At 38.4% G+C, this 19912-nt stretch overlaps 1 protein-coding gene across 1 annotated transcript in view; it reads left to right on the forward strand.

Annotated features, from left to right (window-relative positions):
- The window catches only part of LOC306855828 (rho GTPase-activating protein 32-like), a gene marked incomplete at its 5' end in the record, with an annotated part of 89900 nt that overhangs the window by 59038 nt on the left and 10950 nt on the right, over positions 1-19912 (forward strand). Inside the window, 8 exons of the mRNA XM_079394723.1 lie at positions 4289-4370; positions 5900-5950; positions 7315-7389; positions 12317-12466; positions 14718-14820; positions 15735-15879; positions 16439-16521; positions 16816-16923. Coding sequence (XP_079250849.1) covers positions 4289-4370; positions 5900-5950; positions 7315-7389; positions 12317-12466; positions 14718-14820; positions 15735-15879; positions 16439-16521; positions 16816-16923 — 797 coding nt within the window. The remainder of the gene's footprint in view (positions 1-4288; positions 4371-5899; positions 5951-7314; positions 7390-12316; positions 12467-14717; positions 14821-15734; positions 15880-16438; positions 16522-16815; positions 16924-19912) is intronic.

Here is a 19912-nt window from a genome sequence, read left to right on the forward strand (position 1 = left end):
CTTTCACTGTGATTACAGTAACTCTCTAGTCTTCAATAAGGCTTGAACCTGCAAACTATGGGTTTGACAGCATGCCACTTGGCTTCTATGGAGGAACTAGAAGTGCTATTTTAAAAATAAAATGAAGAACCAATTTAATAATGAAAAAAATTACGTGAATAGACAAATATCTCAATTTTATATTGACAAATAAATAGTTTGTTCATGAATTCATGTTTAAAATGAAATGTTTAAAATTAAACTAATGATTCATTTAAAATAATGCATAATCAAGTCATTTTTCAAAGTGACAATAGACAAGAGATTGTTTAAATGTTTACTTTGAATTTGCAAAAAACAGACTTACTGTAAATTGTTGTTTAATTTACCTTTAAAATTATTTACATCTAAAAATGTATCAGTATAAAATAATGCATTAATAAAACTCTTTTCAAATGAACAAACAGACAAATATTAAATTGATTCATTAAAATGACAGTTAAATGTTATACTTGAATACATCACTTTTCATATCATCAAATAGACATCATTTAAATTGTATAAAACTGTAGTTAATTGTAACAGTAACATTTTAAATTAAGTTACATTTTCTATAAGAAAAAAAAACATTGTTTATCTTAATCCATATGGTAAATGCTTTTCTAAATGCTTTGTCACCACCTAGTAAAGTGTCAAAAACAAGATGTGTCATTTCTCATATTACCAAATATGACTAACAAAATGACTCAGTTGTCAGTGTAAAACAGTCTGTGTAAAAGAATCCAATCCAGTTTAATAGATGAACTTGGCTCATTGGCAGACCTAAACGGAGTCAATAGGCGCGTTCGCAGAATGATCACCGTATGACATCAAAGTACCACGAGAGCGATAAGAAAGCAGTCGCATCCTATGCATTCAAATTGCTCTTGCGGTACTTTGATGTCATACGGTGATCATTCTGTGCAGCGCTGCTTCAACGGGGCGTCAGCATCAACGCTTGACAGAGGGCGTGTCTGAAGCTTGGTGCTGACCAGAGCCATTGAGAAACAGAGTTGCGACACGCTTTGATCTCGCCGCCACGCGGTCACGTGGTTCTTGGAGCTCTCAATAGTTCCAAACAACTCCGCGCTGTCCATCGGGTCAGACAACAACAGCGGGTATACTTGCAGCATTTTCCGGAAAATATTAACACAAAATGTCCATTGATTAATTAGTTTAATACACTGATAGTAGCATTTTCTCTGTGGCGTTTAATGGAAATAATATTAATGGGTTTTTCTTTTTTAATGAGATGACTATGGAGTAAAAACATAGTGCAATGCAACACACAGGATAAGGCGGTGACATTTTTTTGTATGCAAAGTATTAATAGTGTAAACTGCTTAATAAAGATTGGAGACTTGAGGCATGACTTTGTGTGTTTTTGTGTTACACTTATTCCTGTGGATGTGCAGACTAATGATGAAATAAATAATGCTTATTTAAAGAGTATAAGAAATCTAATTAGTATGTAAAATGTGTTATTGTATTTATATATATTTCTTCATCTATGGTCATCTATTATTCACATTTTAATACAATATATTAAGATACAATATGCATACACAAGTGAATATCAATAAATGCTAGAAAAATGCTAGAAATGGTTTTAGCCATTTAAAAAAAAACAACATCTAAAGACATATTTTTCGCCACAGTCTGACCAATTAATACTAGCACTTGCCTATTCTATTTATTTATATTTATTTAAAAAAAATCATGCTATGTGAACTGTGCTATACTAACTGAGACTTGTATTTTGTTGCTCTTTCGTTGGTCTGTTTGCTTCTACATTGTAAGTCGCTTTGGATAAAAGCGTGTGCTAAATGACTAAATGTAAATGAAAAAAATGTAAATTTAAGTTTTGCAAATACTTCAAAATAAAAAAGGCAACCGACTGTATTCATCAAAATATTTTATTATATAATATATCCACGTTATCTAACTGCAAATATAGCATATACTGCCTATTATCTAAAAATAAACATTAACTATAACGTGTTTCATAAAATACAACTACTGGTCAGATTTCCGAGAGGTAAACTAATGCGTTATAATGGCTAAAAATGCTGTAATTTCCTCAAATTTCTGACGACTGTGTTTGAGAAGCACTGAAATGAATGGGCTTTAATGCTGAAACTATCGGTTGTTTGGAACTATTGGCTGCTCCATGACACGCTTTACTTCCGCATTCCTAAGTTCCTATGGAAGCCTATGGGAGTGTCGCAACTCTGTTTCTCAATAGCTCTGGTGCTGACCATGGTGTTGACGCGCCGTCATAGTGATAACAGCCAATCACATACTTTTCTGGTGCTGCATGAACGGGATTGGCTATTTGCATAAGGCGATCTGATTGGCTGACGCCTGCGTTGGCGCTTGAAAAGTTGAAAAGTTTTCAACTTCTGCCGCGTGCAACGCCAGTGAAGCGACACGAGGGACCCACAATTCAGTTCGGCAACGCTTGACGTCACTCCATTCAAAGTAAACGAGAGGCGTTGACGCCGACGCCTGTGTGAATGTGAATATTTTTATTTATTATTGTTAATGTTCTCTTATGTTCAACAACTTAAAGCTTTAAAATTATTAAATTTAAGGGGTCTAAAATAAAGAAAAGAGACAATTTTTTGTTACTCCAGCACTTTATTATACTGAATGTCCTGTGTTTTTTTTTTTGTTTTTTTTTGTACTTGAGTGCAATACATTTTGGTTGAAAAAATGAGAATCGTGTAAGAATCGTGATCTCAATTCCCATGGAGAAAAATCGTGATTCACATTTTAGGAAGAATCGTGCAGCCCTAGACTCAGATTCATAAATCTGCAGTTGATTAGTAGGTGATAGAATGATAAAATCAAACTTTAGGTTGTAAAATATGGCAAGCGTGTACAATTGGCTACAAGTGCCCATTTAGTTAGTTCATGTTGGTGCATGAGACACTGATGAACTTTGAATCTTCTTTCAGGTCCTTTAAGGTTTATAAGTTAGGCGGCCTTGAAATATAGTCGTCGTCGTCGTGACGTATTGTCAAGTATGGTGACCCATACTCGAAATTGGTGCTCTGCGTTTAACCCATCCAAGTGCACACACACAGCAGTGAGTAGTGAACAAATGCACACACACACACACACGGAGCAGTGGGCAGCCATGCTGCGGCGCCCGGGGAGCAATTGGGGGTTCGGTGCCTTGCTCAAGGGCACCTCAGTCGTGGTATTGAGGGTGGAGAGAGCGCTGTACATTCACTCCCCCCACCTACAATCCCTGCCGGCCGGGGACTCAAACCCGCAACCTTTCGATTACGAGTCCGACTCTCTAACCATTAGGCCACGACTTCCCCAATATATATAAGCCTTATGTTATTGTTTTCAGAGATTTTTTTTCTTTGATATGAAACTGGAATGTCACAATGAAGTATTCCCCCCCTCCACACAATACAAAATTACTTAAACTTTGTCCTGGCATCCCTCATCATCCTGGCATTAAATCATAATAATTAACAAGAACAGTGTGGAATGTATAACAGAAAATTGCAAGCATTTGCAATCATGCAAATAGATGTTAACGTAATATTTTCAGTGGCAATATAGCAAATATAGCACTGACTCCAACTTCTGTAACAGCTGCTGAAAATGTAGCTTTGTTGTTGCAAAAAATAAATTACATTTTTTTTTTTTAAATAGAATTAAAATTGAAAAGTGGAAATTTAAATCTTAATTGAAATTACTGCTATTTTACCGCATTTTACTGTATTGATCAAATAAATGTACCCCTGATGAGATTAAGAAACTCTTTAAAAATGCCCCAAAAAGACCCCAAAATTTTATACTGTTCTGTTAATTATTATTTTCCCAGCTCTTCTAAATGAGTTACAAATCATTCTAGATTTGCTGATGCAGCATGACAGCATTTTTTTTACTGTGCTGTACACTGCATCACTCCAGGGGCTCAAAATATGATCATTAATTAAATGAGATAGGGCTGCATTTTTAGAAACCTCTAGTTGTGATAAAAAAATAAAACAGTATTAATATAATCTGGCAGATATTATCACACGACTGTGCATAAAAATGTTCAGAATTCACTATTTTCATTATTTTAGCTTATTAGTTTGTCTCTTTAAGAATTATTATATATTAACATAGTTATATTTTGTTATGACACAGTAACATGTTATTTTCTGAATGTAACTAAGTGCAGAATGTAGAGTGATATGATGAGCATTGGTATGTCTCCAGAGAGAGAAGAAGCTTTTCAAACCTTCTCTGCTCTTCACAGGTTGGCTTCTTTCCCAGCGAGTGTGTGGAGCTGATAAACGACAAGGTCCCACAGTCTGTTACCAACTCAGTGCCAAAACCAGGTACCACAAAACACACACACACACATACCTCAAATCCTGCTGGGACAACTCATTAGTTCCTCTTCTCACGTCTGTATTAACCATCCCATAACAGCTTACTTCTACTGCAGGGCATTATAAACCACAGCGACCCAGCAAACATCATCAGGAAAGCGAACGCAGGGTCACACTTGCTGTTCATACGCATTCAGATTCCTCCTGAGGCTGCTGGGCCTTTGAAAAGATGCAGGTTTTGGAAGGCTAGCTTGTTACTCATGTGTTGCAGTGAGATATTAATCATATTGGAGAGAGAGTGGATTGGAGCAAAGTGTATAAGAAGTGACGTGTTGAATCAGCCATGGATCGAGTCTGTGTGATGTGTGTGTATTTGAGTGAACTGGGACAGGTGCTGACTGGAGCCTCTAAGTCCTGTTGCTTGAATCACAGATCTTCAAACCTCCATGAAGAGAAAGACTGCAAGCTGCTATTTGATGTTTTAGAGCCTGTCGTCCTTGGAAAGGGCTCAGCTGCTTTTTTAAGAAAGCACTTCAGATTTCAACAAATTGAGTGTGAGACATGCAATGTCTTCAGATTTCAGAGCATGTTGTCAACACTGCATTGGAAATATGTAGTTCACACCCAGTCTACGTTCTTTTTCTTTTTTTTCCCTCCCTCCTCACGAAAGAAACCTTTGACCCTTTTCATTTATTACATTCATAGTTGAATCTGTGTTGCACAATTGTTTGCTTTCCCTCATTTCACTCCTAATGGTTTGTTGGAGAGTGTGTATGTGCCTTTAATGTACATCACACACTGTGGCACAGAATGGTACAATTTATTCCCTCTATTTACAGAATATCTCACTGGCCAAGCACTGAAACGTCAAAAGAAACAACTTGATTAATAGAATCTCAAATGGACTGTTGCTAGCTTTCACAATCCTAACAAGAGCAATACATTTAGTCATATTTGGAGTGGCTGTGGACCATGCGGATTGCTTTAAGAGAGGTCAGCTTACATCATAACTTGGACTAACTGGCCTGCCAAGCCGTCCAGAGACTTATTCATCACCTGCAGCCGTTTCTGTTTGGTTTTAGCCATTTTGTGTGTATCAAAACAATGCTTATTGGCATCCGCAGAGGGGTGAATCATCATCATCATGACTCACCAATCAGAATGCTGGCTTGCAGTGGGTGGGTGGTAGGGCTCTGTGGTACACATCTTCTTGTAGGAGTAATATCATCGCATAGATGCAATGATGTGGCACAGCACAGTGTAATCAGCCCGAAAAAAAGAGCCACGGGGCTCTTGGGCGTAATTACAGCAATGCTTTTTACAGTTTCATTATTAAGGCCAATGCAAGAAACAAATGAGGTACATTAATATATTTGACTATACAGAAGCTTTTTGCTGGGGTTTACTCTATTTTTCATTGCTTGTACATGTACTGACTCTGACGCTGTATTTGGAATGTATGTTGCATTGCTTTGCACTTATTGCATGCATGTGTGATGTGTTATTTGACCATGCTTCCTCCACTGCTCCCCCAGCGTCCCCCTGCTCTGGTCTGCGGCCGGCCTCCTGGAGTCTGTTCCCACCCTGTGCGTGCTGGTATACCCTTCCCAACACCTCTCTTTTTGCCTTAAAGGGCTAGTTCACTCAGAAATAAATAATCTATCAACATGTGCTCACCTTTATGTTGTTCCAAACTCATTACTTTTTTCTCCATGGAGCATGGCCTTTTTTATTATTATTATTATTGTATTATTTTGTTTTGTTGTATTTTTTATTTTTTCCTTCATTTTATTTGTGGTTATCTTGTTTATTTTATTGTTTGTTTGTTTTCTTTTTCGTTAGTGTCTTGTTTATATATTATTTTATTTTTGTTTGTTTTTTGGACCGTGTTTTATTTATTTATTTGTTTTTGTTTTGTGTGAGCTGGAAAGAGACTGCTTACACTCTAAAAAAAATAAAAAATAAATGGTGCTATATAGCACTAAAAGTGGTTCTTGGCTCGTAATCATAGGGGAACCACTTTTGGTGCTATGTAGCACCATATCTTTAAAGGTGCAATACAGCACCTTTATCAAATGGTGCTATGTAGAACCATAAGAGGTGCCATATTGTGTTAAACAAAAATTGTGCTAAACAGCACCAACAGTGGTTCTTTGGCTCTTAAAGAACCTTTAAAGGGGCTTAACAGGTTCTTTGTACAGCAGTGGTGCTATATAGCACCTTAATCACCCCAAAGAACCACTGAAGAACCGCACAGGAGCTTAACGGGTTCTATATATGGTAGCGGTGCTATATAGCCCAGCAGTCATGCCAAAGAACCAGTGAAGAACCACTGAAGCACCAAGATTTGGTGCTATACAGCACCAAAAGTGTTTCCCCTATGAATACGAACCAAATAACCACTTTTAGTGCTATATAGCACCATTTTTATTTTTTTATTTTTTTTTTAAAGAGTGTAGCGTACCGGTGTGGAATGACATACGGCCAAGTAAATGCTGACCATTTCATTTTGGTATTGTCAGCTATCCCTTTAAACACAAACATATAGTCGCACACCCTCCATCTCCTGCTCTCTTTTTCTCACGCACACACACACACACACACACACATTTTGTCATTCTTTTATCACACTTTCTCCCTGCATGCATAAGTTGTTTTATGGCAGTATCATAAAACTGTGTTACTCTTGCATTGCAGCTAAGAGCACTCTTATCCATGTTAGTCTAGTGTTTTTCTTCATGTGCATTTTACTGCACCGCCTTGTTTATTATCATTTATAGCAGCTTCAGAACTGTTGTGAAACGTTCCCAATGGCCAGGAAATGTGGAGTGAGGGGGGAAACTCTCCTGAAGGACTGCTAAGCTAATAGAGCTGCATGTGCAGCTGTTGTTCTCATGTTCTTTAACTAGGTCCCTCCCTCCCTCTCCCCTTCTCTCCTCCCGGCATACAGATTTGGAGATGGAGAGTGTAAAGCAGGACAGTGCATGGGCACCCGACCCATTAAACCCCTACAGGCTGAGCTCAGGTAGACCAAACCGTTTATCCATGTACTACGTCTAACACGGACTAACCCTGAACCCTCCTGTGCATCTCCGCACAGTCGCCTGCCACTCACGGGTGCTCTGAACACTACTGGCACTCTGTATCTTTAGAATGTAGTTTCACTGGTCTTTCCTAATACCACTTGTTAACTATATGAAGATTTGATGCAAGCACTACAAATATAGAGTCTTGTTTTTCACTTAACACTCTTCTGGTGTCTCTAGTAGTGTGTGACTTTGACCCTTGTCTTCTAGATAGCACCCTGATAGCACTTTCTCTTTTGACCTGCATTTGAATGCATGTTACTGTTTAACAATGTTTTTGCATTTTATTTTACTGTAATACTGCCGGATTGTCTCTTTTTGAAGAGATGCATGATGTGTAGAGACTATTTTGGCTGACAAACAATATTTAGTTCTTACTTACTTACTTTACTTTTGTCATTTAGCAGACGCTTTTGTCCAAAGCAACTTACAAATAAGAAAAAGTAACTAAAACTAAAAAGTTACAACTCTATAAATACTATCTACCCACATATTTAAGAAAATAAAGAAATTAAATAAAATTAACACATGCATATAACAACAACATTTCAATAATAAACATATCAATGAAAAAATTAAATCAAAAGCTACTACTATCCCTTGCCGGTGTCTCTGCCCGGTGGAGTCGCACGGTAGAGTCGATGGTCTTTACACTCTTTACTTTTTTACTTTTGTCATTTAGCAGACGTAAGACGCAGTCATAAGTTCTACATACTTATTTCCCCTATTATGTTTAGATTACCTTTGCCATCATTAAATGTTCACTTAAAGTTCATCTTTAAAAATGCTAATTTAATTAATTTATGAGAATATTTTATATTTAAATAGTATATAATTGTAATGCCATTTATCAGTTATCAGCCATAATATGGAAATATTGGCCATTGTTGTATATTTCATTGTGCATACTTGTTATATCCCTATTGTTACATTTAGATGATCTTTGCCATCAATAAACAGGCACTTAAATTAATCAATTAAATTGATTGATTTTAGTTTTTAGTGTTTAATTTTTAATTTATGTAGACAAAATAGAATTGAATGTCTTTTATTTATTCCTTGTCATCCGTAACATGAAAATTCTAGTCGATACTGATAATTGTTTTAATATCATTGCATCTATACTTATTTGACTGTGCCAACACTTAATGTGTCTGTATTTGAAATTAAGCTTGTGACGTCAGTTTATGGCACCGTTCCACCGCTCTTTCAGGTGCATCAGAAAGCCTTATTGTCATGTTATTTTGAAACACACTCCTGGGCTGATTTACATGACCCTGGTTAAGAAAGGCTATAAAATAATCCCATCTTTGTCCACTGACAATATGAACTACAGTCTCTCCATGGTGACTCAAACACATTCTTGTGTACTGCCTTTGTACAAGCTCAAATACAACATACCTCTCTGCTCCCCTGCAGAGCTTTAGCCGAGCAGCAAGCACCTATCAAGACTACAAAATACCTTATGAATCATTCACCTCATTAAGCAAATGCCCCATGTAAATGGTTAACCACATAATGTCCTATCATGCAGGTGGTGTAACGGTGATAAAGGTTGCTATAATATTTTATTTACCAAGGTTTTCATGCATGAATGGGGCATATTGAATCTTATGAAAATGCCTGAAGTATAATAATTTCTTGTGCAGACACGGTCACATTCGCAGACTAAATTGCATTTGTTTCATTCCCTTATTCTCAGCTGTAGCAGGTGCTGCTCCAGATGTAGCTCCCTTAGCTCCCTCTCACTTCCTAACTTCCTTGTGGGGAAACAATGTCTTCCTCTCAGAGGAGTAAAGGGCAGCTGCCTCTGTGAACAAGCCAAGACAGCTGGAAGGATCTGTGTGAGAATGAGAGACAAACTGTATTAGGTTTACATGGCAATATGTGTCCGTTTGTCCTACAGGGGATTGTGTACTTCCTTACTGGTCTTTTCTGAAAACAGACACTTTTATGCGAACTTCTGTTAGCTGTTGGGTTGGGAGACCAGTTTATTGGTGTTTGTTGTACTCGTGCACATTCCTGTTAACTCTCATAATGGTTTTAGTGTTTTTGTTTTATCATTATTAGTAGTATTATCATTATGTATAGACACTACCTTTAAAAGGTTTGGTGTCAGTATGATTAATGCTGTAATTTAGCAACAATTTGTTAATGTTTAAAAGTGACAGTAAAGACATTTATAAAGTTACAAATTTTTAATTAATAATGTTTTGACACTTATTGTCCATTTAACACCAGCGTTACCTTGCAAAACATGTATCTGTGTGTTTGACCGTTTGGCCACAAACCTGTTGCTTTAGAGTGCAGACAAGCTTGTCTTTGTCAGTTCCTTATTGCTGTACCATGTCAGTCTGGGTTGTAAAAGCTGAATGGAACATGGGCTTGGCTATAAATGTGTTTCTTTAGAAAGAGTGCATTGTTGTTGCCCTGGTTGTGTAGTCAAATGAGTTATATTAATGTTCGTCTGGCTTCTTGTTGTAGTTTTACCAAGTCGTATTTAAGCTGTAGCCTAAATAGAACATCACAGGAGACAGCGGTGTTGTATTGCCATTGTCTTTAAGAGCACATTCATCACTCGATAGTGGATATCTGATAAATACAACAGCCTGCAGGCTGAAACTGTCGCTCTTTGGGCTGCCTGGCTGCTCACGCCCCGATCTATGCAGTTAGAAGCCAGCGCTGTTGAAAGTTGATATTAGGGGCTGGGTAAACTCCGAGAGGAAAGAGAGGAGGGAAAAAGCAAAGAGGAAAGAATGCATGCTGACTATTAGCTTTTACCGGCTGGCAGGGAGAGTGAGAGAGAGAGTGTGGTCTGTGATGATCCTTCACCGTTGTGTCTCAAGCTCTCTACCGCAGCTGCAGCCTGGCAAACTTAAGAATACTCAAGTACTGTTTATCTGTCCTTTGTTTCATGGATATTTCACATTGAGGTAAGTTATGAAGCTGCAGTTTTAGTGCTAATAAGATTGCTAAACTATCTCAGACTTGTAGATGCGACTGAAGTGCTTTCTATAGCCAGGTTTGTGTGTGGTTTATTCATTTGTAGTGCTGAAAACGATAGCATTTTAAATGTGTGCACTGGTGTTAATTTGCAATAAATGCGTTTTATTGACTTTGTTAAACTCATTAAGACCACTGTTCTACCTTTCTCGGTAGATTTTGTGTATGCTGATGTGTGTAGCAAAATCATTTGTGTTTTCTTAAAAATACATTTTTAGCAAGTCATCGGAAGTCACGTTCTGAGTGTTGATTTGGAGGGAATAAAAGAAAAACGTATAATGTGTCAGTCACGTTGTGCTGTAACGTCATCAGTGTCTCCTCAGCCGAGGTAAAGTGCAGCCTGGAGGAAACACTCATTCTTCAGTAAGTCTTCTTGCAGCTTCTGTGAAGTTCAGCACATGCCCTGTGTTTGGTTTGTTGTGGAGTTCAGAATAAGAGGATCTGTGAAATGTGTGCTAGTTACTTTATTGGCTCTTGAAAAGTAGAACAGGAAATTCCTGCAACGGCTCTTTTTATTATTAACCTCGACTGGATATGAGAGGATTAATTGCATCGAGACCAGCTGCAACTGCTTGTTGGAAAAATGTATAACTTTTATGATGAAAAATTGTGAATAATGTGCCTTTTTAAAAGGTAAAGAGATACAAAGGAACAGATGAGATCACAGCTGGCAGATGTCCCCTTGCCACGTCCACTGTGGTTTCAGCGTGCAAAGAATCACACATCCTTAAAATCACCAGGGAGTTAAACTGTTAAACAACAGTGTAATATTTGCAATTATTTTGCTAATCATTTTTACTCCGTCTCCTGCTAAATCCACCACATGTGCCCACAAACATAAACACAGATGGACGAGTTTGTGGTTTTCAGGAATCCCAGCTGCATTTATAATAGCTCTGAAATTGTTTCCGCCAACAGATTGTTTGCTGATTCATACAGCTTCATTATGCAAACAGTTATTTGGTTTGTAATATTTAAGCTTGCTAATATTTTATGAGGAACATCAGAAGTTAAATGAGCAATTACAGGACTCAGGGTTTTCTAGCAAATCCAGTGGAATTATTTTGGTTCATTTGTGTATTCCTGTCAAATCCTTGGAATTTCTCTCTTGATACTTTTCCCCTGAATCGTCCAAGAGTTTCTCATGCAAATTCTAGGTCAGGCTGCTGATTGTGTGTTTTTGTTTTTATTTCATTTTTTGGGGGGGGGCATGGTGGTTAGTGTCAGGGTATAATAACAACACAAGCTGCTCCAGAGACCGAACAGCTTGAGATGTCCTTCCTGCTTTGCCTCCTTCAAAAATGAAATGAAAGGAAACATTTATTACTTTCATGAGAAGACTTTCACAGATGTTGTGTCAGCAACTCATCTTCAGGCTTTTTTCTTCCAATGCTGAGATTAGATTAAACTTGTAAAGTTTACTGTACTTGTGCATCTTGCATTGATCTGCAGAGAATAAAGTGGTTTGATTTTGCTCTACCAAAAGTAGAACAAACACCCAAAGATGCAGGATGTACTTCACTCAGAGGAATTTGGGTTAATTAATAATTCTGCTCCGTTGACGAAACAGCCCTTTGTGATTTAGGTTATTCAAGCAACACTTCCAATGGAGGATTTTGGGAAATTCCTTCAGTAAAGGAACAGGGTTAATGTCTGAACCCATTATTCTTACACAACCTAGTCCCTTTGCTTTTTTATTTCATAAGATCTTGGCTCACTGACATGATGTGGCTGGCACTGTCCTGTTGTAAAACTGGATTTTCTTGGGGTCATTTACTGTTGCGCTGCTTGTCATTCACAGTGCAGTTTTCCCTGATGTGAAAATATTATTTAAATTTGCATGTCTATATTTTTATCTTCCAGTGTCCAAAAAACACGGGAAACTGATCACTTTTCTGCGCACATTCATGAAGTCCAGACCAACCAAGCAGAAGCTGAAGCAAAGAGGTATCCTCAGAGAGAGGGTGTTTGGCTGTGACCTAGGAGAACATCTCCTCAACTCCGGACATGATGGTGAGATTTGCCCCCTTCTGGTCCTACTCAAACTCTCACACATGCTCCAGACAGTGCTTGACATTAATGTGAGACAGTGTGGGTGGGCTGGAAAGCATAGCTAACCCCCCTCCTCTAGAATCACCCTTGGATCTAACTGCATAGGTTGTCATGGCATCTGATTGGCTTAAAGCGGTCTAAAGGTCAGGAGGAATGGTTAGGGGCCCATGTCTGGAGATTTCTTGGCCATTAATTCAAAGCTCCCTGGCAGCCTTCAGCATTTGCTCCATTTGTTTGATTTCAAATCCTCCCTGAGCCATTGCATGCCCTTAAAATCTAAGCCTTGTCCTTTTCAAAGGGGATCCACGCAACTTGATATGACTGCTCGACCATTACATTTAGAAGGAGGGGGAAAAAAAAAACATTTCTTTTATTAAATGTTTCAGAATGGACATTCTTTCCCTCAGGAGCAAGTATCCTCAAAGCAGAAATTTCTGGTATTCTTTAAAAATGTCTTCCTACAAAAGGTCATCCATTGTAGTTGGTTAGATGATAAAGTTTAGGTTTACTACCTAGATCTGAACCTTTCTCTCTCTTCACTGTCCTCTCCCACCCATGAGCCCACTCAGCTTTAATGTGTTTGTAAAACGGGTAATGACAGTATGTGTACTCTCCGTCTCAGACACTCTGATCTCAGATGAACGTGAGACGACATGGCTAAACACTTTTTTCAAGTAGAGAGTCATTAGTATGGCTCAGTCGTATTAACATAAAGCTCTGCAGACCTCCCTGCAATGCACTTATTACACTCTTGGACAGTATTTCGCTTGGGAGCAAAAGGCATTAATCCAATTTTTCTCTTTCTCAGTTGGTGCCATAAGGATGTTGACCTCTGAAGTAATTTTCTGTATTTTTCAAAGTATTGAAAGGGCTCCAAAAAATTCTGACCAAATTGAGCCAGTAGTTTTATTGTTGCCCTGTTGATGTTTCCACTGGCTCCACTGCCTTTTTGTTTTTTTTGGGGGGGGTTGGCAAAAAAATCTTTCCATTCAAAAGTAGGGGGTCATTAAGATTTTAAGAAAATAATCCTTTTAGTCAGCTAGGATGTATTAAATTGGATCAGAAGTGACAGTAAAGACATTTATGATGTAAACAGTTATTGAATAATAATATTTCAATATTTTAAATTCTGTGCTTTTGAACTTTATATTAACTATTAATCCTGGAAAAAAATGTTAAGCAGCACAACTAATTTAAACTTCAACAAAAACAAATGTGACACTGAAGACTGGAGTAATGGCTACTAAAAATTCAGCTTTGCCATCACAGGAGAATGTTGAATTTTAAAATATATTAAAATAGGAAACTGTTGAAATTGTAATAATGTTTTACAATATTACTATTCCTGCTGTATTTTTTTTTTTATGAAATAATTGCAACTTTGGTGGGCCCAAGATACTTTTTTTTTTTTTTTTAACTTTAAAAAGCTTACTGACCCCAAACATTTGAATGGGACTGTATTTGTTTTATTTTTCTTGTCTTTTCTGCTAATTATTAGGTTTTGCATAAACAGCTGGAAATTATTCAGCTATATTTTACCCCAATGATAGCTGTAAATTTATAAACACTTTTGCAGGAAACAAATATTGTGATTTGTTTGTCATTTTCAAACCATGCTTCCAAGAATGTCACGAATCATTCTCAGTTTTGACAATTTATCTATGTTTCCCAGCTAAACAGCTTTAGCTTGAAGACATAAAGAATGTATTACTGGCTTTATAGAGCAAAGTGACAACTCATTGTGAAGCGCTGATTGGATGATTTTTGAGATTGCTTAGAGACAAAACTTTCTTGCATTTTTGAGGATTTTGTGCTTCAGACAGCTATGTCAGGAATGTAGATGAACAGCTGCCTTTGAGAGACTTGGACTCACTCATCTGCTGGATAAAGTTTGTCAAGACTAGAGGCCAGTCAGGGTTGTCTGTGACTATGATTCCTCTGGGTGAAACATTGCAAGGTCTCGTTGGAGGTCTGGAGTTTTTCTAATGCCACTGGAGAAAATGTGAAGCTATAAACTCTGCTTATACAGGAGAGCATGGACTTGTTATCTGACGATCAGGCCTGTCTCCCGCAGTTGAAGTTATTTATAGCTTACAAAATATGAAATTTACTGCACAAAGAATCTGGCATTCTTTTCCATTGGCATTTTGACAAATCTCACACTTTACGTACCAAAAAGGATGCTCCAGTAACATTTTGTCTAAACCTATAGTCCCCCAGGTACTCAAGAGCTGCACTGAGTTCATTGAGAAGCATGGAGTGGTTGATGGAATGTACCGTCTATCTGGGATTGCCTCCAACATTCAGAAGCTGCGGTAGGACATAAACACACTCCCCTAATTGCAAGTAGCAGAGATAGGGATTTATCATACTGCTTGAGAAACTCTGAATGCAGTGGCTGAATATTAAGCTGCTGCTAATTACATTTCATAATGGGAATGTTTGTATTCTTGAATACAGGAGGAAATGAGTACACCAGAGTGATTAGATGGGGGTTTATTACCAGGTCCAGGACAAATAGACTTGTCTGCTTGGCCGATTAACAAGTTTTCTCTCCCTTTTGAATTCCTACATGTAGTTTTGTCAGTGGATGAGTTTAAAACTATAAAGCTATAATAATATATTTTTTGCAATTTAATTTTTTACTTGTGTAAATTGTTAAATATTACACTATCATTCCAGTCTGTTTTTTATTTTTAAGTTTTTGAAAGAATTTTCTAATACTCTCCAAGGCTGCATTCATTTGATCAAAAATACAGTAGAAACCGTAATATTGCGAAATATTATTTTCCATTTTTATGTTAAAATATAATGTATTGCTATTATGGAAGATCTGAATTTTCAGCAGCAATTGATTCATTGTCACTTGATCCTTTAGAAATCATTCTAATATGCTGATTTGGCACTCAAAAAACATTTCCTATTTTATTGTTAAAAGCATGCTCTGCTTAATTTTTTTTCAGGATTATTTGATGAATAGGAAGTTCAAAAGAATAGCTTTTATTTGTAACATTATAAATGTATTTACTGTGACTTTGATCAGTTTAATGCATCCTTGCTAAATAAAAGAATTAACTTCTTCTCCAGCATCGACCATTGGAAACCGATACTTGTTGTCAATTCCTTCAAATGTTGATATTAAAAGCTAATGTTATTTAATCAGAATTCACTTAAATTTAGGTTTTAAGCACACCAAATTGTCTAACACTTTCTTTCTCTCTCACTTTAGGCATGAATTTGACTCTGAACAGATCCCAGATCTGACAAAAGATGTTTACATTCAAGACATACACTGCGTGGGTTCCCTGTGCAAGCTTTACTTTCGAGAGCTTCCCAACCCACTTCTCACCTACCAGTTATATGAGAAATTCTCGGTAAGCATTTATCCCAGAATGACAAGCCTTTAAAGAGGCTATTTTCAAACTCAAACACTCTGTCATACAAATAGCTCCAGCTGAGGGCACCTATTATATTAGAACAAGCAGCCCATACTTATGATATCAAAACCTTTTTAGTTCTTGGTGTGATAATATGCGTGGGTCTCTTATCTGAGAATGGTAAAACAGTGCAGGAGTCATTGAAGGCTTGAGGCTATTCGTTCTATTGATTGCTTTTAATGAGTACACAAAATGAATTGCTTGTCTCTTAAGAGCCCTGCTTCACAAGGAGTTCATCTGCATGCCAAACAAAGTAGTGACATTTACAGCATCTGGAGATAAGTCGCTGCAAATGAAAACGGCTAGAGTAAAGAGTGCATCTATGTTTTCAGGTTGCTATGGAAGCAGTATAATGCACAGGAAATGCGATTGACCATGTGCTTTTGTCCACTCAGTGGTGTAGTGTGAACATGGGTTTGAGAGTATTTTTGTTGGTTAGAGCTGCTCTAGATGCAGTGACCCTGATTTACACCCGCTCTTCTCTTCTCTTTTTTAGGAGGCTGTGTCAGCAGCCACGGATGAGGAGAGGCTGATCAAAATACATGATGTCATTCAGCAGCTGCCGCCTCCACATTATAGGTTTGTAAATGACTACAGTGCCCTCTGCTGGTTTCTAGAGGACTTGCAGTTCTCTTTTCAACACAGCCATATTTTTCATACGTAACAGCCTTTTTATTAATCTACTGCATTAAGCATACTATTCACATTACTAATGCAGTCCAAGTATGTTATGACTGAGGAAAATAGAGGCTGTTATTACAACATTGTTCACTTAAATGAGTGTGATTCTAATCCATTATGCTAATTTTACTTGGCATTGAATTTTAATGCATCTGTAGTTTTAACGTTCAATATTCATGCTTTTTCTTGTAGAACCCTTGAGTTTCTTATGAGACATCTTTCACACTTAGCAACCTTCAGCTATGTAACAAACATGCATACGAAGAATTTGGCCATCGTTTGGGCCCCCAACTTACTGAGGTAAGATCTCTGCATGATGCAGCTGTAATGTATGTGAAAACACATACTCATGGATACAATTTTACAGAGCTGGGTAGATTACTTACAAATTGTAATCCGTTACCAATTCCAAATTTCATGGTAAAAACGGTAGTTAGTAACGTAATCGATTACATTACACATTTTAGGTAAAATAATCAGACTACTTTTTGATTACTTTTAGATTACTTTTGACCTAACTCGTTTATCACATTGATTTAAATAGGACAATCTTGTACCATAATGAAATAAAAATGCAAAGATAAAGAAAATATATTCCATTCATTGTTATTGACAAAATTAAGTGCATTAAACATTACATTACATTAATTATTTAATGCACATTAATGTAAGGTTTCCTAAACTGAAGTTTGTCAAGGAACTGCAGGGGGCTTGTGAGTTTAAGGAATTGCAAATAATTAACTAAATCATAAAAGATGTAAAAGTGAAACAAATCATTTTAAAATAACATCAATCAAAATAAAACCCTAACTAAAAATTTTAATGTTTTGTTTGTTTGTGACCTTGTGGCCTGCATGTCATGTGACCAATAACCGTATTTTAAGTAAATATATTAGATGAAAGAGTTTAATTCCTGCATTACATGTAAATGAGAAATAATGTGAATTTGTGCATTTTTAATATGTTTAAAGGGGTCATTGGATGCCCATTTGATATAACATTTAGTCATTTGGCAGACGCTTTTATCCAAAGCGACTTACAATTGGGGAATACAAAAAGCGATTCATCTTGAAGAGGCAGTCAGACAGAGGAAGTGCTCGTAACACCAAGTCTCAGTCATTGTTCAAATAAGTACAAACTAGTAGGTGGAGAGAAAGATAGAGGGAAAGTTTTTTTTTTTTTTTTTTTTTTTTTGAGTTTAGGATGAAGTCAAGTACTGCCGAAAGAGATGAGTTTTCAGTTGTTGCTTGAAGGTTGCCAGAGATCCGGCGTTCCGAATAGGAGTGGGAAGATTATTCCACCAGCCAGGAATGGTGAACGAGAATGTTCTGGAGAGTGATTTTGAGCCTCTCTGTGATGGTACCACAAGGCGTCGCTCACTAGCAGATCTCAAACTTCTGGAGGGGATGTAGGTTCGTAATAGTGAGTGGAAGTAGGAGGGTGCAGAGCCTGTGGTAGATCTGTACGCAAGCATCAGTGACTTGAACTGGATGCGAGCTGCCACTGGTAGCCAGTGCAAAGAGATGAAGAGAGGTGTAACATGCGCTCTTTTGGGCTCGTTGAAGATCAGTCGTGCCGCTGCATTCTGAATCATTTGTAGAGGTTTGATTGCGTTTGATGGCAGACCAGCCAGAAGAGCATTGCAGTAGTCCAGTCTAGAAACAACCAGGGCCTGGACAAGAAGTTGCGCAGCATGCTCTGTCAGAAAGGGCCTGATCTTTCTGATGTTGTGTAGTGCAAACCTGCAGGAACGAGCAGTCTTTGCAATGTGCTCTTTGAAGGTCAGCTGGTCATCAAAGATTACACCAAGATTTCTGACCGAAGTTGATGGGGTAATCATTGATGAGCCGAACTGAATCGTGAAGTCATGCCATAGAGTCGGAGTGGCAGGGAAGACCAGAAGTTCCGTCTTTGCCAGGTTGAGCTGTAGGTGATGTTCTTTCATCCATGCCGAGATGTCCGCCAGGCAGCCTGAGATCCGTGCAGCTACCGTTGGGTCATCTGGTTGAAAAGAGAGATAGAGCTGCGTGTCATCGGCATAGCAGTGATAGGAGAAGCCATGTGCATGTATGATGGGACCCAGCGATGTAGTGTACGTGGAGAAGAGGAGGGGTCCAAGAACCGATCCCTGAGGAACTCCAGTGATCAGATGATGTGGTTTGGATACCTCCCCTCCCCAGGTCACCCTGAAGGATCTACCGGTGAGATAGGATTCAAACCAGCGAAGTGGAATTCCAGTGATGCCCAGTGAAGAGAGTGTAGACAGGAGAATCTGATGATTGACAGTGTCAAAAGCAGCAGAGAGATCCAGCAGAATGAGGACTGACGATTTGGAATCAGCCTTTGCAGTTCGCAGGGCTTCAGTGACTGAGAGTAGCGCAGTCTCTGTTGAATGGCCACTCCTGAAACCTGACTGTTTAGCATCCAGCTTGTTGTACTGTGAAAGAAACCGCGAGAGCTGGTTGAAGACAGCTCGTTCGAGTGTTTTCCCTATGAATGGAAGGAGAGAGACAGGTCTGTAGTTATCTAAAAGAGAAGCATTTAATGTAGGTTTTTTGATCAGTGGGGTTACCCGAGCCTGCTTGAATGCTGTGGGGAAGACGCCTGTGAGGAGAGATGTGTTGATAATGTGTGTGAGTGCCGGTAAGAGTGTGGGAGAGATTGTTTGAAGAAGATGTGAGGGGATCGGGTCGAGAGGACATGTTGTAGGATGGCTGGAGAGGAGAAGTTTGGATACTTCTGCCTCGGTGAGGGGACAGAAGGAGAAGATGGGAGCTGGAGCGGTGGATGTGGATGTGGTTGATCGGAGGTCCTGCGGAGTTGAGAACTGGTTGTTGATTGTTCTAGTTTTGTCTGTGAAAAAAGAGGCAAAGTCATCAGCGGTTATCAAAGTGGTGGGAGGTGGAGGAGGGGGACAGAGGAGAGAATTAAATGTTCTGAAGAGATTACGCATGGCTGGAGCGCTGGTGATCTTGTTGTGGAAATGTGAGGATTTGGCAGTGTGGACTTCAGTAGAGAAAGATGAAAGCAAAGACTGATACCTACTCAGGTCCGACGGATTGTTTGATTTGCGCCATTTTCTCTCTGCCGCTCTGAGTTTGGTCCGATTCTCACGAAGAACATCGGATAACCAGGGGTTAGAAGGAGCAGCCCGTGCTGGCCTAGAGGAGAGAGGACAGATGTCGTCTAGACAAGAGGTTAAGGTAGAGCATAAAGTGTCAGTGGCTGCATTTACATCCAGAGAAGAGAAATGGGTAGGCGAGGGAAGAGAGGAGGATACTACAGAGGA

Source organism: Barbus barbus (genome assembly GCF_936440315.1).
Source record: "Barbus barbus genome assembly, chromosome: 36".
Lineage (NCBI taxonomy): Eukaryota > Metazoa > Chordata > Actinopteri > Cypriniformes > Cyprinidae > Barbus > Barbus barbus.